The 23001-nt window shown below is 43.5% G+C and overlaps 1 protein-coding gene across 1 annotated transcript; it reads left to right on the top strand.

Moving 5' to 3' along the window:
* The first annotated feature begins 2101 nt into the window (after positions 1-2101).
* On the top strand, positions 2102-22656 carry LOC131252722 (UDP-glycosyltransferase 76B1-like). Its single transcript, XM_058253394.1, has 2 exons — positions 2102-2639; positions 21534-22656. The coding sequence occupies exons 1-2, from the start codon at positions 2141-2143 to the stop codon at positions 22406-22408; spliced, it is 1374 nt and encodes a 457-aa protein (XP_058109377.1). The 5' UTR covers positions 2102-2140; the 3' UTR covers positions 22409-22656.
* The last annotated feature ends 345 nt before the right edge of the window (positions 22657-23001 follow it).

Here is a 23001-nt window from a genome sequence, read left to right as displayed (position 1 = left end):
ACCTGCATCTTTTCCAATGCTAACCTGACCAGTGACTTTTTAAGCACTTAAATTGAGGAATTTGTACACTAAATATGAGGCCTACCATTATGTGTGTGGCTTATCCACACCGCCCATTCATTATGCCAAATGAATTTAAGACATGAGCTCAAAAATTAGGCAAATCCAAAGGTCAAGTGGACCACACCACACAAAATTATGAGAATTGAATGTCTACCATTAAAAACTTGTTGAGGTCCTTAGAAATTTTAAAACAGGCTTATATTTATATTTTTCACTTATTTGTGTTCATGTGACTCTATGAATAGGTTAGATGGTGAATAAACCTTGTGGGCCCAGTAAAAAAATTAACTTTCAACGGTGGACAAATTAAGTCCATTGTTTCCTTTCATGTGGGCCAATTGAATATTAGATCTTTCTATTTTTTTCAGATCAAGTCTCAAAATATTCTAATAAAATAGATGGGCGACATAAATATATTATATACATTATGGTGGAGCCTATGGATTTAAGTTAATATTTTTGGACCAGTTTTTTAAATGAAATTATTGTCTCATTTTCAAGCAAGTGAAAAAAAATGTAAAAATTATTTTTCTGCATTGATTTTCCTGAATTATGGAAAACCAAACCGGCATAAGAGTCATGAATACATCACGTAGGCTTACTTGTGCCAGTCACAACTGTTGAGTACATCCTTTTAGATATACTGTCAGTCAGAAATGAAGATTACTTGATAATTTGATCATTGGAGAGTTAAAATGAAGAATATCCAAGAGTCCTATCAACAAGCTTCCACCAATCAGGGCATAGTACTGTTCAACCCATCTGATTTTGTGACTGGGACTTTTCCGGCTGCTGTGATTTGATGTTTGACACGTGGATGGCTTCTTATTACGTGTGTACGAAGTGCATAATATACTACGCTATTTGATGTTTGACACGTGGACGGCTCTGCATTCAGCTTTTGTATGACAGAGGCGGCTGCTGCAATTTATTCGCGTTTGCAAAAATCTGAGATACTCGGCCGAGGACATCAGAAAATGTACTGGCTCTTCGGGTGCGGATTGTGCCCTGAGTAACTCACTACACTGGTAGTGAGTAAAATTGGTGGGTCACACCGTAAGGTATTAATCTTATCCACTCCGTACATCTATTTTATAATATAATTTTAGATCACAGGCCCAAAATAGAAGCATAAACCCCCAATAGCAAACAGTTGGGGACATTACCTTCACCGTTGAAACCTTATTACGGCCCACAGTTATTTTTATTTTTCTTCTAACTGTTCGTAAGTTCAGACAGTCGTGGATGAAGGAAAAGCGCAGATATCAGTTCGATCCAAAACTTTCTTGTCCCCAAATAAGTTTTCAATGTTAGCCGTTCAATTAACACTTTCTTGTAGTATGGTCCACGTGTACTTTGGATGTACTTCAATTTATGTCTCGCGCCATAAAATAAAATTTTTAAACGGATGAACGGGGTGGATAAGACACATACATCACATTCAACCACCGGAGGACGAACCATAAGTAGTGAGGTTTATTTGATACTCTGGCAGAGTATGACACTTCATACTCAGGCACTCAGAATTTGCACAGGTTTCATACTCATATTAAACTAAACTGTGGAACCTACTGTGGCTAAGTCAGTCTCAATATCGTATTGTTTGAATGCTCCTAACCTTGGATATGGCCATTGGAAAATTTCATTTTAACCGTCCAATAAATCTACACCTAGATCCATAGCTCAACTGGCAAACTGAGTGGAGATACCTCGTTTCAACACTAGAGGTCTTGGTATCGATCCCTAGTGGGGGTGGCTAACACGGAGTGTGTGTAGTGACATGGGTGTGTACTAACAAGCTAACCCAAAAATAAATAAGTAAATAAATAATAAAAACCATCCAATAAATCTACATCAATATGAAATTTAGATTATGGTTGATTGTCCATCTAAACTGCAACCCATAATTCGGACAGTTCATTTTGAATTACTTGTATGCAGTGAATGAATTTCTAAGTAATTTCAAGTGCACGTGTATCATCCTTTACACTCTGTCAGAGTATTAATGTTTTTCTACTCTATATATCAGCCAATGCAAGTGACCCATTTTCATTCCAAAACCAAAACTCAAAGTGCAATGGCTGGATCAAAAGAGATACCTAGGCAGCAAAGGAAACCCACCCATTTGGTTCTTTTCCCATGTCCATTACAAGGCCACATAACTCCCATGCTTCAGCTGGCCACAATCCTACACTCCAAAGGATTCTCCATCACCATCGTCCACACTCATTTCAACTCTCCCAAACCATCCAACCATCCAAGCTTTAATTTTGAACCCATATCCGACGGTTTATCAGCCGAACAAGCACAGAAGGATGATATAATGTCCCTCGTTGCTCTCCTTAACATCAATTGCCATAGCCCATTTAGTGATCTCATGGCTCGGATGCTCTCAAAGGAGGATCCATGTGATCAGATCGCATGCATTGTTTCCGATGCTCTCATGCACTTCACACAGTCTGTGGCGGACCAGTTGAAGATCCCAAGGATAATCCTACGGACGAGCAGCGCCACGTCCTTTGTCACATGTGCTGCCTTCCCACTGCTCCGGGAGAAGGGCTATCTTCCTATACAAGGTGTGTACCACAGATTTCTTGTTTATTGGTTTTCTTGTCGGTGGGAATAATGGTCTGTGGGTCATTCTTGAAAGCACAAGAAGATCACATGCAGCCGATGTTTGTGAAATTCAGATACTTGATACATACCTTTCTTTCACATACAGTCGTTGTTCCGCTCATGGCAAACCTGTTGGACTATATAAGTTAAGGGTTTTTTTTTTTTTTTTTTAGTACGCCCGCTGTCAGATCACACTTCACTGTGTTGGCCACCCCCACTAGGGAATCGATGCCCAGACCTCATTGTTGAAACGAGTGTTGAAACGATGTGTCTTTCAGTCTACCACTTGAGCTATGGATATGGGTCTCTATAAGGTATGGCTCAACTAGCAGATAACTTCCAATTTTTTATGTGTACACAACATCCAATCCGTCCAATAAATTTGGCCCATCAGGATGATCACATTTTAGAAAAATTAGTAACGTCTGCTCATTGAGTGGACCAGATGTATATTTTTGCTCTTTATTGGTGCCTTGACATATTTGAACACGGTGTGACTTGACAAGAAACGGATTGACTGGTGTACCACGCACAATGAATGGTTCAAAGGAGATAAAAGTTACATGGCCCCCAAAATGATGTATCTATTATATCCACACAGTTCATTCATTTTGCGAGATCATTTTAGAACTGGACCCTAAAATGATTCATATCCAAAGCTTAAGTGGACCACACCACAAACAACATTAGGGGTAATGATTCTCACAGTTAAAACATTCCTATGGCCCACTGTAACATTTATTTTCCATCCAATCTGTTCATAAGGTCACGTGGACATGTAAGAAGAGAAAAAAGCAAATACCATATTAATCCAAAACTTCCCCGATCATGGTAGACGTTCAATCCCACTACATTTTGCAGTGTAGTCCAGTTGATCTCTGGATTTGTCTTACTTTTTATCTCAATTCCCGCTGCGAGCCGGCCAAATGGAAGGATGGTTGGGATACAGGACTTACCTTATGATGTGATGGATAGTACTTAATCACGTCAACACACCAACCAGGATCGATGATGTGGGGCACATCAGATAATCCGGCTTGGACTCACATTGTTTTGTACGGCTTGGCTAGCTTGCATGAACGAATAGGGTGCCACCCTAACCGGTGCCACCCTAACCTGACAGGTGTGGTACCTGTCGGGTAAAGACAAGCGCTTATGTGTTCCCCAGTTTCAGGTTGCATGGACGGTCCAAAGGGTATCAAAGTTACATGAGCCCAAATCATGTATTTATTATCTCCACACCGTTCATCTATTTTTATAGAGCCCACGGTGACCTCCAATTTGTTTATAAGGTCACATAGATCTAAACGAAGGGGAAAAACAAATATCATATTGATTCAAAACTTATGTGATCCCTGTAAGGGTTTCAATGGTAGATGTTCAATCCTCTATTGCTTTTTAAAATGTGGTGCACTTGATCTTTAGATCCGTCTTATTTTTAGGCTCAAGCCTTACTATTAGCAAATCAAATTGATGGACAGTTGGGATAAAACACATACCTCATGATAGGACCCACAAAACTTTGTGATGTCAACATGGACTCGGTTTAGCTACTGACGAGTTGAGCAGCGAGATTCGCCATTGAAGTAATGTAACCAAGTTCTATAGCCCCATCATTATATATGTTTTGTATCCACACTGTCCATCCATTAGGCCATGATCCGAAGAATGAGTCAGATCAAAATCTCTAATGGACCTAACCCCGGAAAACAGTGGAGAGAATGACGCCCACCATTAAAAAAATCTAAGGGTTACAAAAGTTTTGGATCAAGCAAATATTTGTGTTTTCCCTTTTTTCATGTCTACGTTAACACATGAAAAGGTTGGATCTCAAATAAACATCATGGTGGACCTTAGTAAGGTTTCAACGGTGGACTTCACTCTTGCCACTGTTTTCTATGGTGGGGCCCACTATAGGTTTGGATCTGCCTCATTTTTTTGGATCATGGACCAAAATGATCTCTATAGAGGGATGAACGGTGTGGATCTAACACATACATCACGGTGGATTACGGTGGGGCTCACATAACTTGGTGACGTCACTTCGTTAAGGGAGTCTAGCTACTCCACGTGTCAGTAGCTAATCCGCGTCCTGTAACACACCGGCAAGGTTGGTGGCATGTGGTACCCCAGCCCATCAGCTTCCAACCTAACCACAGGGTACCATCCACCTGGGAAATAAATTCCAATCTATTAAATGCACGTGACATCCAACCTTTTCAATACGTACGTTAACACCCCCTCAGAATTTTGTAGTGCAAAAATCAGCCTTATTTAAATGTACCCTTTAAATGAGCTATGTCATGGAAAACAATTTCTAACAATGATAAATAGCAAAAATAAGTGTAGTCACTCTATATGAGTCGTCTGTCAAATATGCGCAGACGGTCTTACTTATGATGGGGGCGCCTTGGATCGGTTGGATATCGCATATACTTGCGAAAGGTTGGAAGTTATCCACGAGCTGGGAGAATAGCTCTCTTTCTTTATATATATATATATATATATATATAGAGAGAGAGAGAGAGAGAGAGAGAGAGAGAGAGAGAGAGAGAGAGAGAGAGAGAGTATCACGATCACTGTGTGGGCTCCACCATGATGTGTGTTTAACATCTTACCCCATCAGCCAGATGCTCCATTTCATGATATGCCACGGGCTTAAAAATCAGGTCAATCCATGACTTAGGTGGGCCACACCACATACAACAATTGAAAGTAGTTACTTTCCCGTTAAAACATTTATAATCATTTATTGGGCCCACCAAGATGTGGTTTATAAATCCAAACCATCAATTGTGTGTCCCACTTTGATAAATGGTCATACCAAGTTTTAGCCGCATCCAAAACTCGAATGAGCACCACCAAGTACTTTTATAAGTTTAAGGCATGTCTTTATATGATTTCAGATGGTATGGCCCACCAAAGCTCCATATACGCGTGATTTTTGGAATATTTCATAACTTAAAGGTGACCCTTCAAATGCACAATGTTGATGTTTGACACACATCATAGTGGGGCCCAAACAGCTTGACGATCAACAGTTCCCCTGAGGTCGACCTCATAGTACCATTTTTCATATATATATATATATATATATGGGAAATGGATGTATGCGGTGGAGCTCATGGAACTACCCAAGATGTTGAGTTGTGTGGGCCCCACCATGATGCGTGTTGAACATCAACACCGTGCATTTGATGGGTCCCCTTTAAATTATAAGATATCCTTAAAATCAGTCATATACAGAACTTGGGTGGGCCATACCATCTAAAATCATGTGAAGACTTGCCTAAAACATATAAAAGAACTTGGTGGGGCCCACCTAAAATTTGGATGCATCTGAAACTTGGTCTGACCCCTCATCCAATTGGGGCACACATAATGGATGGGCTGGATTTGTGAACCACATCTTGGTGGGCCCAACAAATGATTATGAATGTTGTAATGGAGAGTAACCCCTCGCAACTTTTGTATGTATTGTGGCCCATACAAGTAACGGATTGACATGAATTTTAAGCCCAATGCCCACCATGGAATGGTGCATATTACTGATGGGGTAGATGTACGACACGCATCACGGTGGGGCCCACACAGCTCGACCTCATGGGAAGTTCCCATGAGCTCCACCATGTAGTGAACACCTCTGCGCACCTTCTTTTATGAGCAGCACAGGTGTCATGGCTACAAAATCTAAACGGTCCATGAGATGAAGTACCACTTGAAATCTCGTTGGACTAACTTTCAGCCTGGTTCAAAACTCTAATGGGCCGTAGCAAAGATAAAAGCAAATCAAATGAGAAAAATGTTTCTATTTTCCATGGCCCACCAGAGTTTTTTATCATATTGAAAGTTGGTCCTTAGGTTTTTTGAGGGTGCGGTATCACATGGACAGTTCAGATTATGTATTCAAGACACGTGTGAAGGTGGCAAGTAAGCATTTTTCTATGTATGTATGTGTGTGGCAATAAGCTTTGTGGCCCCACCGAGGAGATGTGTTGGATATTTACGGCCATGCATTTGGTGGGTCCCTTCTAGATTATGAGATGTTTAAAAAATCAGCTTCATCCGAAACTCAATTGAGCCACACACTGTAGAATCATGTAAAATCATCCCTAGAACAGTTAAAAGTACATGGTGGGCCCCGACCCAGTTTTGGAATGGCCTGAAATTTAGTGTGACCCTTCATCCAAGTGAGACACAAATAATGGATGGTCTGGATGTCTGAACCACATCTCAGTGGGCCCCACAAACAATCACAAAGGTTCCAACGGGTGGCAATTCATTATCAACTATTTTCTGTGGTGTAGCCTACCTACGTCATGAATTGGCCTGATTTTAGGCTCACGACCCACCATGGAAGAGTGCCTCTTATTGATGGGGTGGATGTCCAACACACATCACGGTGGGGCACACAAAGCTCAACCTCATGGGAAGCTCCAAATATATATATATATATATATATATATATATATATATATATATATATATATATATATATATATATATATAGACACACGGTGTGAAGAGTATTGTACATCACATATGCACTGTATGTTATGAAAGTAGCTCAATCTTAACCGTATGTATCAAGGATGGCCCACTTGTGGTTAGTGGGATATAAGGGAGAAGTCTCATTGATCATGTCATTGGACCCATCAAATAATAAAACACTGGTTTGATTGGTCTTTCCATCCAAATTGGAGAACACTACTGAGACGGTTTGGATTGAGATTGATGGTTGTGGTGTGTACGTTGGGTGCCTAAATTCCTCGGCTTTTAGAATCTTATTACGGTTAGCTGGAGTACGTGAACCTGTGATACTTAGAATGCTCTTCTAAGAGGCAACAAAACATAACCCAAAATACATGGGAGTTTCGAGTACCATTAAGCATTTCCGAAACTCCGGGTCAAAACCGAAATGCCTTAATCTACGTGGAACATGTATGGTGGTCAAGATGAGAACCGTTGGGAGAAAAAATCACAGGTCAATAAATCCATTTATGTAATGGACGAACTCTACTTAACTAGCACGGGCCCATTAAAACCCTAGCTTGATAAGGCGTTTACGTACATAAATAGGCAGACCTTTAAGGAAGTCGAGGCAACTAAGGACACTTAAAGACACAATTGCGAGCCCATTCGAATAAACCCTGTTCTGACATAATGGGTTAATTACAGATCGATTATAGATTGACCATAGGACAGTTATAGGTCGGATATAGGTTGACCATAGATCGACCTCAGATCGGTTACAATCCGGCCATAGTTCAGTCATAGCTCGGCCATTGAACAACCATAGATCGGCCAACGTCCGGTTACAGGTCTAGTGACGTCCCATGGCAAGGTCAAGGACCATTAGCGCCCAAGTAAAGGGAGTGCGGATCTTCCGACCCAATTATTAGTCGGAGATGGTGAATGCTGATCTATCATCATTGGTTGAAGATGGTGAATGCCGATCTGTCATCATTGGTCGAAGATGGTGAATGTTGATCTGTCGAGAAGATCGGTAACGCTCATTGCCAGGTCGTCACCTGCCTATAGGAGTCGACCTAAATCCGAGCTAAATATTCGAGGAATCTTCTATCATCTTGAAGATCTCTCCCTAGATCTTTGGAGGATAAGATCAGATCCCGATAACTTCAGAATCCTATAATCTCACAAAGATCCTGGATCTAGATGGTTCTCCAAGATATCGGGACGAATCCTCATATCATTGGACTCTCTTCCTTATATATATATCTATATATATATATATATATATATATATATATCTATATCCCCAACTATCAAAGGTATAGTTATTCTTACCATAGCACTCGACTGATGTCTCTTTTCTGGAGACCCTACCCTACAAAAAGACCCCATTCTTGACTTAGGCATTAGAGAGTTTCCTGCACTAGCTAGGGTCTCCTTTGTTTCTGTTTTACACCTGTGTAGGTTTATGAGTGTCAACCGCAAAGGGCCTGTCGAAAAACTGCATCAACAGTTTAACACTGTCTGAGGGAAAGACATTATAAGTTGTTCTCAGCTCTATCAGCAACATTTACAATGGCCAGTGGAAAGAAGAAAACTCAATCCCATCCAGTGGCAATTCTGATCGCAACCCTACTTACTACTAGTCGCGTCCTTGAACAGCTAGTACACCCAAGGCAGCCCCAGCCACAGAAGAGCCATCAAGGTTCCTCCTCTGGCTCAGGTAGACGTGGCCAGTGAAGTCGTACCACAAACGACTGATTAAATAATCTCGAAAGAGAATTCGGAGATATGAGGGCAGACATGGGCTATGTAAAGCGCTTACTAGAACATATGCAGCCCCGACATGCACCAAGGGTTGACGGAGAGGACGGGTAACCTAGCCATGGTCCTTCCTGACCTTCCTGCATGCATTCTGTTCCCTAGCCAAGCCAACAGCATAGTTCGGTTAGGCCTAACCGATCCCACGTTTCTGGAATAGCCCCTTTGCTCGCCTCCGACCTGCGGCACGAGTTAGATCGGAAGAGGTGCGAAAAAGCTCCAGTCGAAGCCACTGCCGAGAGCGAGGAGCCATGGAAAGTCAAACTGAAAAGCCTACCAGACCAGATCGGCAACATGCAGCAAACATACCGAGCTAATGCAGCGATGACTAAGATGGAGGAAACCGAGTCCCATTTCACTACTGAAATTCTGCAAGCATGATTGCTGAACATATTTCGACTGCCTTAGATCACACCCTTCACGAGGAATACTGACCCATCAGAGCACATAGAATCCTTTCGAATCTACATGGAACCCTATGACGCCACTGGGGCGGTCATGTGCCGAGCCTTCTCCTTAACTCTAGCCGATGCTATTCGACTATGGTTTAAACAGTTAATACCAAGGTCCATTAGCTCGTTTTCGCAGCTCAGCGAAGCCTTCATCACGAACTTAATCGAAGGGAAGAAGAGACTTAAAGCACCTGCTCATCCTCTTCACATAATCCAGAAAGAATGCGAACTCCTGAAGGACTACATCAAGTGCTTCAACCTAGAAGCAATACAAGTTCGGAAACATTCGGACGAGACTGCCTTGAACACCATCATGAGCGAGCTAAGAGACAAGCCTTTCCTCTTCACTCTGGATAAGAATCCTCCTGCCACCCCGGTTGAGTTTCTGAATAGATCGCAGAAGTATACTAACACTGAGGAATCCTGGATCTTACAAGATGCCGCCCAAAGCAAAAATCCTCCAGTTAAAGAGTAGACGAAGGTCGAGCCCAGTTCCACCAATAAGAAAAGAAAGGACGATCGATTCCAAGACGACCAAAAATCGAACAAATGGCCCGACCGTAAGTTCAAAACTCACTCCTCTAACTAAGACGCCAGAACAGGTCCTGATGGAGATCAATGACAAGAATCCTCTCCGTTGGCCAAATAATTTGAAGTCTAACCTCGACAAAAAAAGCAAAAACAGATACTGCTTCTTCCACTGAGATCATGGACATAATACGAGCAACTGCTTTGACCTCAAGCAAGAAATCGAGGCACTCATTCGCGATGGTCATCTCAGAGATTATATCGACAACAGAGGAGATAGGATCAAGGCCGCTAAGGAACAACCGATTAACAATCAGCCAACCGGAGAAATCCGCACCATCTTTGGAGGCCATGGAGGGGGAAGCGACTTGAATAATGCTCGGAAAGCGCACACTAGGAGAATTAGTCATCCCAAGAAAGAAGTCTTGCTTCTCGGTCGACCTTCGAAAGAGCAAAAGATGAAGAAATACAACATATCTTTCACTGAAGAGGACGCCCGAGGTATCCACCTCCCCCACGACGATGCACTGGTAATCACTTTAACTGTCGCAAACTGAAAAATGTTTCGGATCCTTGTCGACACAGGATCATCAGCGGATATGCTCTTCGTTCAAGCCTTCGATAAAATGGGAGTTGATCGGTCTTTATTCCTACTTGTCAAAACTCCATTAGTCGGCTTTTCGGGCGGATAGGTTGTGCCAGAGGGAGCCATCCAACTTCTCCTCTCAGCTGGGGATGGACAGAATTAAATCACCATGATAGTCAACTTCCTTGTGGTCGACCAACCATTCGTCTACAATGCCATCCTTGGATGACCATCGTTGTACCTCATGCGAGCTGTGGTATCAACTTACCACTTGGCGATAAAATTTTTAATCGAGAAAGGAGTTGGGACCGTTAAAGGTGACCAACATGACGCTCGACAGTGTTACGCTATGGCACTGAGAAATGACTATAAAATCTCTGGATCTGCGCGAAGAATCTTAAGAGCGAGGCCGACCCATGGAAGACCTCATTCCAATTCCTCCGGATGAGTCCAATCCATCTAAGATTGTCTAGATTGGGTTGTCTTTAATATCACCATTACACGATAAGATGATAGCCCTCCTCCGACGCTACATCGACATTTTTGCATGGTCCCATGAAGATATGCCTGGAATTGATCCGTCGTCATTACGCATCGACTGAACATCAATCCATCCTCCTGACCAATTCGACAAAAGCGACGTGCCCTTAGCCCTGAAAGGTATGCTGTGATTGAAAAAAAGGTCGGCAAACTCCTCAAAGATAATTTTATTGAAGAAGTCTACTACCTAGACTAGGTAGCCAACATCGTACTGGTCAAGAAAGCTAAAGGGAAGTGGTGGGTCTGTGTAAACTGCACAGATCTGAACAAAGCTTGCCCTAAGAATACCTCTTCTTAGAATCAATCAGTTGGTCGACAGTACAATGGGTCATGAATTGCTTAGTTTTATGGATGCATATTCAGGATACAATCAGATTGTAATGCATTATAATGATAAATCTAAGACTACCTCTATCACTGACAAAGGTCTTTATTATCACCGTGTGATGCCTTTCAGTTTGAAAATGCAGGAGCGACCTATTAGCAGTTGGTCAATAAGATGTTCGCCCGCTAAATAGGGTGGATTATTGAAGTTTATATCGACGACATGCTTTTTAAGAGCATCGTAGCTACAGACCATGTAGCCGACTTAAAAGAAATGTTCCTCATCCTTCGAAAATACCGAATGAAATTAAATTCGAGCAGGTGCACTTTCGGCATCAGCTTGGGAAAATTCCTCGACAAATTCAGAAAAGATTAAGGCCCTACTCGACATTCAGTAACCAAAGACAATAAAAAACATACAAAGACTTACTGGAAGAGTAGCGGCCCTCAACCGCTTCGTGTCTCGAGATACGGATAAGTGTCTCCCCTTCTTCAAACAGTTGAAGGGGAGACAGATAGTAGATTGGACTAAAGAATATGAGGCAGCATTCTAGCAGCTTAAGCAATACCTAGAATCACTGCCCTTGCTCTCTAAACCCGAGCTAGGAGAGACTCTGTTGCTATACTTGGCCGTATCCGATGCAACAGTTAGCTTGACATTGATTAAAGTGCACGAGGGGAAATAGTTCCCAATTAGCTACGTCAGCAAAGCTCTAGTCTCTGCAGAGACGAGGTATCCCACATTGAAAAAGCTGGCTCTAGCGTTGGTTGTCTCTTCCCGACGCCTACGGCCATATTTCCAAGCTCACACAATCCTCATTCTATCCGACCAACCACTACGTCAAGTCCTCCAAAAACCTGAAGCCTCAGGTCAGCTGACTAAGTGAGTGATTGAATTAAGCGAATTCAACATTAAATACCAACCACGGGCTACAATCAAGGGTCAGGCAGTGGCCAACTTCATTATCGAGTTAACTTGTTCTCCCGAGCAAGATCTGATCATGAACCGAGCTATGAATGACCTACTCAGGCCAGAAATCACCCCAGACATCATGGAACCATCTGACTCCCAAGCAATACCCGACTCACCTAAGTGGACACTCTATGTTGATGACTCCTCCAATTCTAAGTCAAGCTGGGCCGGGATAGTTCTAGAGACTCCTGACCATACGTGCATACAATATGCCTTAATATTTAGATTTCAAGCCTCCAATAATATAACAGAATACGAGGCCTTGTTCGTCGGACTCAAATTAATAGCAAAAATGGGGGCTCAACATCTCGAGGTCTTTAGTGACTCATAGTTGGTTGTCAACTAAATAGCTGACACATATCAAGCCAAAAAAGAATGCATGAAAGCCTACCTACGAAGAGTCAAAGAATTGATCGGTAATTTTTGGAAGTGTAGCGTCACCTTAATTCCACGGGCTGAGAATTCAAAAGCTGACATGTTGGTAAAGCTCGCTACAGCGGATGAAGATCAGATCCCGAGGTCCATCTCGATCGAATTCCTAGCTAGACCAAGCATCAATGAAGCCAAGCTCACGAACGTGCTTCCACTCAGCTCGGAATCAACTTGGATGAATCTGATCATCAACTACCTCGAGAGCGGTAAGCTACCTGAGGATCGAACGGAAGCATGAAAAATGAAGATCAAAGCTGCCTGATATAACATACTCAACGGTATACTCTATAAGAAAGGATTCTACCTTCCTTACTTGCGGTGCGTCTGATCAGCAAAAGCAGAATACATCCCATAGGAAACCCATGAAGGAATTTACGGGAATCACTCTTGGGGACGAGCGTTGGTACACAAGGTCATTCGAGAGGGTTACTATTGGCCGACTAACCAGCATGATGCACGGAAGCTCGTCCGAAGATACGACAAATGTCAGAGATTCGCAAATATACCTCGGCAACTGTCGGAAGAGCTCACCCCCATGGTCGAGCCGTGGCCATTCGCTTAGTGGGGGATCAATATTATTGGTCCGCTCCTCGTGGGTAAAGGTTAGACAAAGTTCGTCGTCGTGGTCGTTGACTATTTCACTAAGTGGATAGAAGCGAAACCATTAACAAAGATAACTGAGCAAAAGATCAAGGATTTCATTTGGAAGAATATCATATACATGTTTGGGATCCCTCGAACTATCGTCTCCGATGACGGGAAGCAATTCGATAATAAACAGTATTAAGATATGTGCAAGAACCTTCGAATTCGCAATGTTTACTCGTCACCACAACATCCACAAGCGAATGGACAGGTCGAGGCAGTCAACAAGATCATCAAGTATCATCTCCATACCAATCTCGAGGATGCTAAAGGAGCGCGGGCCGAAGAACTCTCGAAAGTCCTCTGGGCATATCGAACTACTGCCTGAACAGCTACTAGAGAAACCCCTTTCGGCTTAGCAGATGGAGTAGAGGTAGTCACTCCTATAGAGATCAAACTACATAAAGGCCGAATAGATTCATTTGACGGACAAGCCGATATCGAGATTATGGTCCTCAATCTCGACCTTCTCAAAGAGCAAAGGGAACTAGCTCGGGCTCGGACTGTCGTTCACCAACATCAAGTATCACGCTTCTACAATTTATGGGTGAAGGTCAGAAGATTTTGAGTCAGAGATTTAATTCTTCGGATGGCATTCCAAAATACCAAGGAGATAGGTTCAGGAACTTTAGGTCCGAACTGGGAAGGACCATATGTGATATCAAGCACAAGCCAACCTGGTTTGTATTGACTAGAAGACCTAGCTGGACACCTGCTCCCGCACCTATGCAACGCCCAACATTTGAAAATCTATTACCCTTGAGTTAAGTCGGTACAACGTTCATTATGTATTATTCAATTCTAAGCTACATTAATAAAGCATTAGCACGTTATTCGATCAATTCCCGACCAAGATCTGACCAACAAATGATCTTGATCCGATCAACAAACGATTAAGATCCGACCAACAAGCGATCTCGGTCCGATCAACGACTAAGCTAGATCCGAACTAACAGGCTTACACAAGTTTCAGCGATGCTTAGGGTAATATTGGACTAAAGCCCGAGTCACAACTTAAGCTCAATCTGACTCACTCACATGAAGTAAGCAACAATCTACTTAGTTCAAGACTTCAGAATTCAAGAAAAACAAGTATTTTCATTGATAAGGCCCAAAGGGCATGATTACATCAGTAATATCCCAGAAAAATATGTACACCAATCTATAAATGACTAAGTATAAAAAAAAGGCACGAGCGAACAGCACTTGAAGTGCTCGAAGCCGAAAAAGGCATGGGTGAGCAATGCTTGAAGTGCTTGAAGCTTAAAAAGGGAAATGTAGAGCAGGATGAAGGAAATACTGCTTTGCAAAATCCGAGCATTAAGCCTCAGAAGGTTGCTCGGGAGTCACCTCAAGAGCCACCTAGGGACCCGGTTCATCGCCCGACCCATCAAAATTCGACTCTGTCTCATCAAAAGGGAAGAGATCGAGCTCTGGGAAGGTCTCCCTCATCGCCCTTATGCACTCAGCGAAGCCTTGACGGAAGAGGTTATCCCTCTCATCCTGGAACACCTGAGACGATTTGAACTCTTGGACAACCTTCTTCCAAGCCAGGGTGATCACAGCCTTGGTCTCCTTCCTTAGCTTCTCTAGCTTCCCCTCAGTTTCGATGAGCTGAGCATGACACTCATCATGCCAGCCCTTGGCTTCCTCCAGCAGAGTGACAACCTCGGCCTTCTCAGGGAAAGACACCTCAAGAGCCGTCTTCGCAGCCTTCAGCTTAGCTTCAACCTAAGCCGCCCTTTGTTCAGCCTCCTCCGCCCGATTGTGCATCCGAGTAAACTCGGCGCATGCCTTCAATAAGCACGGGGCGAACTACGGAGAAAAAGAAAAAGGGTAGAGACGAGCAATAAAAAAAGCATTCAAATCAACTTCGAATGATGTGATTACTCCAAGCCGGCTCGTCGACACGTGCCGAAGAAGCGTGTCCATGGGAGAGTCGAACAAGCTGGAGTACTCCTCTTCGACCGTATCATGGTCTACCCATGGGAGGATCTCCTCCATAGTCTGGCGAAGGGTCCCTCTCCTCTCTTTTGCCTCCACCCTCCCTGAAGGTCAAGCCTCAGTAGGGAGCTCAGAAGCCCCTTTGACGTTGGCGCAGGTGACGTTTTCTGGAACAATTGTTCTAGCCACTCCAGAGGAGGTCTCCACCTCCATGCCCTCTCCCTCGACCTCGAAGACGATCGGCAAGAAGGGCCGACCTTCCCCTTAGTCTTAGAGGAGGTTTTCCGTTTCTTCTTCTTCGGCGTCGCCGATTCATCCCGAGGAGGCGCGAGAACCTTGGAGGGAGGGTGAAGGGCCGAGCTTCAGGCATCTCTGTGTCACCAGAAAGAATGTTACGTCAGAAAGATTCTTGAAAAAATTCTAAGTTGTGGAGCTCGGCTGAAAACCTTACCCAAGTTCTTTCTAGTAAGTGCTGAGTCCAAGCTCGTTTTTAAAAGTAGCTCGGGCTGAAGAAGTACTCTCTAAGACCTCTTCCTTTCCTCGATCGCCCGTAAATCACGGAACCGAGCAAATGATCTGTTGCTAAGTAGAGGAGGATGCTTGGGTATGTCTACATCAAAAGACACATATAACAAAGGTCAGATGTCAGTAAATATTAACCAATTAAAGGACAACTACTACAGTAGAAATACTGACCTGGGTTGGAGAAAGCTCGGGGGACAAGGGGAGTTGAGTCTGGCTCATCCGTTTCCCAGCATCTAGAGTCCTAGAACCATTTGTCTCTCTAATTTTTGTTGGAAGATGGAGGGCCAGTTATAAGGGCCCCGCCATTGTTCCGCCAAGCAGAGAAATAGTACCAGTCGGGCTGAAGCTTGTTCGGCTTTAACTGGTACAGGTGGAGGAACTCGTCCATAGATTGCTTGGGCTGGTCTAACTCGGCCCATAGGACCGCACAGTCGAACAAGGCCCTCCACCCGCTTGGGATCATTTGTCCCGGGGCTAAGCTAAGGCGAGGTAGTAGACACCTGACTGTTTCCTACAGAGGAAGCCGCAAGCCGCATTGAAGTGTGAGCTGGAAGATTGCGAGGACTCCCTATGGAGGTTGATCTGGAAGCTCGTCCGACGAAGGAAGCAGGAAAACCATAGATTCGAGGACATGGTATCCGAGCATGATCTGGGCTAGCTCCTCTTTAGGCAAAATCGAGGACACCGGTCCCCTCGGGCCCTCTTTATCGTCAGGGTCTTCTAGATCCACCTCTCCGGAAGGGTCGCACCCTACAACCACTAGTTCCTTAGCTGGAGATATGTTGGGTGCCTTAAGCACGGGTGTTGACCTCCACAATGGGGACAAATTCAATGCCCTAGCCGCGGGCGTCGACCTCTGTGCAGGAGACCGTTCCAGCACTCGCGACGATGACAACCGGAAGTCGGTGTTTGCCATCATCACCAGCGGCGACGGGGGTTCGACATTACTCTAAGGCGACTACTCGCCCCACCGTCACCGCCAGAAGCCCCCTTCCAGCGAGCTTAGTGAGCTTGACATAATGATTTTTTGAGTAAAATTAATCGGAAAGGAAAAAATCGACAGGAGGAGAGAGATTGAGCTCACCGGTGAATGGGCAAGTTGTCGGCCTGAATGTAGAGGAAAATGGACGTTGAAAATCGCCCAGAGAATTGCAAAGGAATGAAAGGGGGAGGAAGATGAAATGCAAACAGAAATACTCAAAGGGTTAAGGCTTCCCTTATATAGTGATGCCATGTGACATTCATTAAGGATGCCCATCAATGCAATTCCGTACAACGTTCCCCCTACTACCCCGACTCGACATGTGACGTGACCCCATGCACTGCTTGACCCCAATATCGAGCACGATGCCACGCGTCACAACCCTGTTGGTCCGCCATCAAAAGATGGCTTGACGCCCTACGTGGCCTCGAGCCACGAAACGGTATGCCATGATTACAAATTGACACGCTTTGACTACCATGCTGGCCGCCATACCTAGCATTAATGATAATACTACTCAACCTAGTTCACACATAACTCAACCTAACTACGGCCAGCTTACTTTCCGAACCTCCGTAGATCGACTCGAAAAGTAAGGGGGGCTCACTGTTGGGGAAAATTTTGACAAGTCAATAAGTCAGCTTATGGAATGGACCAACTCTACTTAACCAGCATGGGCCCAGTGAAGCCCGAGCCTGATAATGTGTCTACGTCTAGAAATAGGCCGACTTTCAAGGAGGTCGAGGCAATGGTAATGACACTCAAAGAACACAATTGTGAGCCCATTCGGATAAACCGTGTTCTGACCTAATGGGTCAATTACAGATCGACCATAGATCGACTATAGGTCGGTCATAGGTCGGATATAGGTCGACCATAGATCGACCCCAGATCGGTTACTATCTGGCCATAGCTTAGTCATAGCTCGGCTATTGGATAGCCATAAATTGGCCAATGTCTGGTTATAGGTCAGGCGACGTCCCATGACAAGGTCAAGGACTATTGGAGCCCATCTAAAGGGAACGCGGATCTTCCGACCAATTATTGGTCGAAGATGGTGAATGTTAATCTGTCATCATTGGTCAAAGATGGTGAATGTTGTCTGTCATCATTGGTCAAAGATGGTGAATGCTGATCTGTCGAGAAGATTGGTAATGCTCATTCCCAGGTCATCACCCGCCTATAGGAGTCGACTCAAATTTGAGCTAGAGATTCGACGAATCTCCTATCATCCGAAAGATCTCTTCTCTGATCTTTAGAGGATAAGATCAGATCCTGATAACTTCGGAATCCGGTAATCTTGCAAAGATCCTGAATCTGGATGGTTATCCAAGATATCGGGACGAATCCTTGTACGATTGGACTCTCTTCCCTATATATATAGAGGTATCTCCAACCATCAAAGGTATGCTTATTCTTACCCTAACACTCAACTAGTGTCTCTTTTCTGAAGACTCTACCCTACAAAAAGACCTTGTTCCTGACTTAGGCATCGGAGAGTCCCTTGCACTAGCCATGGTCTCATTTGTTTCTCTTTTACACCTGTGTAGGTTTAGGAGGGTCAATCGCGAAGGGCCTACTGGAAAACTGTATCAACAAGAACTAAACTATAGGTGGCTTGTCATGGCTAGGGGTGGCAATGTGTCGGATTTATGGTCAGGCCAAGATCTGACCCAACCGACTTAGGGGTCATTTAGATATCACCTAAGTAACTTAACTTAGGTGAGTTATTATTACTAAAAAAAAAAAAACTCAAGTTAGTTTGATAAGTATCATTGCAAAATGTAAAAGTAACTTATGTGATGAAAGTTACTTATTCCTATAAGTTTTTACTTTTAAAGGAGGCCCCGCATGATGGGTGGTCGACCTACACGATGGATGGTTCACATCAAATGTGGGCCCCACAGTATGGATGATCCCCATCAAGGTGAGCCCATAATGGATTGTTCACATCAAAGGTAGGCCCTTAACGATGAATGACCAACATCTAAAGCGGGCCCGCACGATGGAGGACTCACAATGAAGGTCGGGCCTACGTGATGGACAATCCATACCAAAGGTGGCTGCACATGAGGGGCAGTTGATATGGAAGGTGGCTCCACATGATGGACAAGAACATTGAAGGTGGCCCCACATGATGGATGATCCACGTTAAGGCGGGCCTCACAAAATGGACAATCCACATCAAATTTCAACACCTAATGATGAATGACACACATCCAAGGCAGGCCCTGCATGGTGGACGACTCACGTCAGAGGTGGGGCCTCCCCAAATGATGGATGGCCCACATCGAAGGTGGGGCCCCACATCATGGGTAGTGGATATTAATGGTGGGCTCCATATGATGGACGCTAACATTGATAGTGGGCCCCACATGAAAGATAACCCATGTCAAGGTGGGCCCTACATTAGGATAGTTCACATCGAAGGTTGGCCCCTAATGATGAATGACCCACATCCAAGGTGGGCGTCGCTTGATGGATGGCCCACTTTGAAGTTGCGTCCTACATGATGGACAAACCACATTAAAGGTGGGCCCACATGATGGATAACCCACATCCAAGGTAGGCTCCATGATGGACGACCCACATCCAAGGCGGGCTCTATGATGGATAGCCCACATCAAAGGTGGGCCTCACAAGATTGATGGTCCACATTGTAGGTAGGTCCCACATGATAGAAGGTTCACATTGAAGACAGGGCCAAGGTGGGCCCAACATAATGAATGGTCCACATCAAAAGATGGGCCTGCTCATATGATGGACAATGGTTATTAAAGGTGGACCCAACAAAATGGAGGGTTAAGGTCTTATATAATGTTGAAAACTATACAAAGTTTTCTACTTTTTGGCTGATAAATATACTATTTATCAAACATACTTATAAACAAGTAGAAACGAAGATAAGTTACCTGATGCCTAAATAGCTTATCTAAAGTAACTTATGATCCTAACGGCCCTTAAGGTCCAAGTCTCAAGCACCGCGTGAAGCGTAAGCTAGTAGTTCCCCAGCACAGGCTGAAACCCTATATGGCCATGCATTGCTGGCCCAAGCCCAGCCCATGGGCCAAGCTAATAGTTCCCAAACCCAGTCGAGCTTGTTGGATGGTCACCCTGCCCATTGCCACCCTTAGCTATGGTTGGCTGCATGTTTGTGTGTTGTTTTCTTAACCATAGCTTAAAGTACAAAATTCAAGCTGTCTTAGTGGAGGAAAGTTGACTCGAATATGCAACCGATGAGTCGTATTCGTGAGTGAGTTGACTCGATGAGTCTCACTGAAACTCGGCTGAGTCACCGGTGATTGAGTTTCTCACCGACTTATAGGTTACTTTTGACTTTTGAGAGGACTCAGATCGTAGTGTAGCACACATTGTGCTGCTGAAAATCTCTATAGATCCACTATGATGTATGTGTTTTATCCACGCAATCCATTCATTTTATCAGCTCATTTTAAGGTATGAGTCCAAAAAATGAGGCAGATATTGCAAATTATAGGTGAACCACACCCTGAGAAATAGTGGTGATTGAACACCCAACGTTAAAAACTTACTGAGGGCTACGAATGTTTTGGATGGAGCTGATATTTGTGTTTTCTCTTTAATCAAATATGTGTGACGTAGTTAACAGGATGTATGGCAAGTAAACATTACAGCGTGCCTCAAGAAGTTTTTAATAGGTGTCCCATCACTACTGTTTTGTGTGGTGTGGTCCAACTGAGATTTGGATCTTCTTCATTTTTGGGCTCATGCCTAAAATGAGCTCGAAAAACGGATGGACAGCCTAGGTGTACTACACATACAATTCCATTCCCTTATTTGGGGCTCCTGCAAGTGGGTTATATGATTTGAAATGGTGGAAAGGGCTTCCTACCTTTCAAAACTTTGTGGGCTTCACCATGATGTTTATATGTAATCCAAACCATTCAGAAAGCAGCCCAACTGTTCATTCCCCTTGAGATGAATAAAAAACAATAATATTAGCTGATTCAAAGATTTTGTGGCCCTACAAATGTTTCAATGGTGCGTGTACAACCTCCACTTTTTTCTTTCATGTGGCCCACTTAAGCTTTGAATCTACGTCACTTTTGGGATCATGTCATAAAATGAGCTGAAAAAACATATGGATGGGTGGATTTGTCACATAACATAGTAAGCCCTCCCTAGCTTTAGATTACTAGAGACAATAGCTCCTCTCTTTGCCATGGTTTAGTTTTAAATATAGGGTATTTTAGGCTTTTATAAAATACTTTCAAATTGTACGTAATCCACACGGTATATGATGCCAGCCGGTTATATAGAACATGGTAAAAAACGTAGTCAGATTATTTTAAATATTGTAAATGTAAGCATTGTTTGATAAATAACCCTTAATCTAGGCGGTTTTACAAAAATAACCCTAAAGAAAATGACAAGTGGTTCATACTCATACATACATGCGTAACCCACGTGACGAATGGACCGCTGAGTTTTGTTCTTGGAGTCCATCCAATGGACAGTTATTTTTTTACTTACACGTGTCTCTGGTCCATGGCCCACTTACAGCGGTCTCACGTGTTAGAATTGATATCCTACATTCGTAGCCAATCTTGACCGTTCATCTCTTTTATTACAACTGAATTTTCTTACCAGATCCTCAGTCTGAGACGCCAGTGTCCGAGCTCCCACCGCTCCGGATCAAAGATCTACCCATCTTCAGCACAGACAATTCGGACACATTGTACCAGTTGGTGGCCCACATGAACAACGAAACAAGGAACTCTTCAGGGCTCATCTACAACTCCTTCGACCACATTGAAGAAACCGCATTGGCGAAAATCCGTCAAGACTTCCCGATACCGTTCTTTCCGATAGGCCCACTTCATAAGTACTCATCAGGATCGTCCAGCAGTTTGCTAGCACATGATCAGAGCTGCATGATCTGGTTGGATAAGCAGGCAGCAGGGTCCGTCATCTATGTCAGCTTTGGGAGCTTAGCTTCCATGGAGAAAAAAGAGGTAGAGGAGATTGCATGGGGCCTAGCCAATAGTGGTCAGCCCTTCTTGTGGGTGGTTCGATCCGGATTGGTCCATGGGTCAGTGAGGGCTGAAATGCCAGATGGGTTCGAAGAGGAGACACGTGGGAGGGGCTTGGTGGTGAAGTGGGCCCCACAGCAAGAGGTACTGGCCCACCCTAGTGTGGGATGTTTTTGGACACATAATGGCTGGAATTCAACGGTGGAGAGTATATGTGAAGGGGTGCCTATGCTATGTTGGCCTTTTTTTGGTGATCAAAAGGTGAATGCTAGGCTTGTAAGCCATGTATTGAAAGTGGGTGTGCAACTAGAGAATGGGCTTGAGAGAGGGAAGATAGAGTGGGCCATAAGAAGATTAATGGTGGAGAAGGAAGGAGAAGAGATGAGGAAAAGGATAAGGAAACTGAAAGAAAAGGCTGACTGTTGTTTAAGAAAAGGGGGTTCTTCTTATGAGTCGATAGATAGGTTAGTAAATTGTATCTTGTCATTGTAATGCACGACTCGTCCGATTCGACTTGGATATGGTAATACTAGATCCGGATACCACAAGTCGTCCTGGGGCGACTCGGGTTAATTACTCTGGCTGATACACCACCCCATTCAGGCGAGCTGTGACTCGACTCTAAACAACGAGTCTATCTGAGTCTAAAAGCCATGTTGTAAGTTGTAACCTTTGTTCTTCACTTAAGAGAGTTGTGTAATAAAAAAAAGCAATGTTAGAATGGCAACAGTTGCACCTTATTCCACTAAAAGATGTCGGTATTATAATCCTATTGTTGAGATAAATTAATGAGAGCAATGTAGATTTTTTTTTTTTTTTTTAAAGAAGGGAATGGATTTTGTAAAAAATTGTGAAAATTTTCTTTCAAAAGATTAATAAAAAATATATTTGTGTAGTCTTTCTTTTTTCTTTTTTAATTTAATTATTGAAAAATATTGACTAATGCATGTATCTATTGCAAATACTTGTAATAATTAATGTGTATATTATTCGATGGTTATTGAATTACGGCTCGTTTGGCATCTCTACTTTGATTCAATAAGAACATTTTTAGTAAGATCTACTTCAATATGCTCTTTTTGTTT

This window comes from Magnolia sinica, chromosome 8 (genome assembly GCF_029962835.1).
Source record: "Magnolia sinica isolate HGM2019 chromosome 8, MsV1, whole genome shotgun sequence".
Taxonomy (NCBI): domain Eukaryota; kingdom Viridiplantae; phylum Streptophyta; class Magnoliopsida; order Magnoliales; family Magnoliaceae; genus Magnolia; species Magnolia sinica.
Note: the sequence above shows the minus strand (reverse complement) of the source record. Positions and strands in the feature narration are given on the sequence as shown.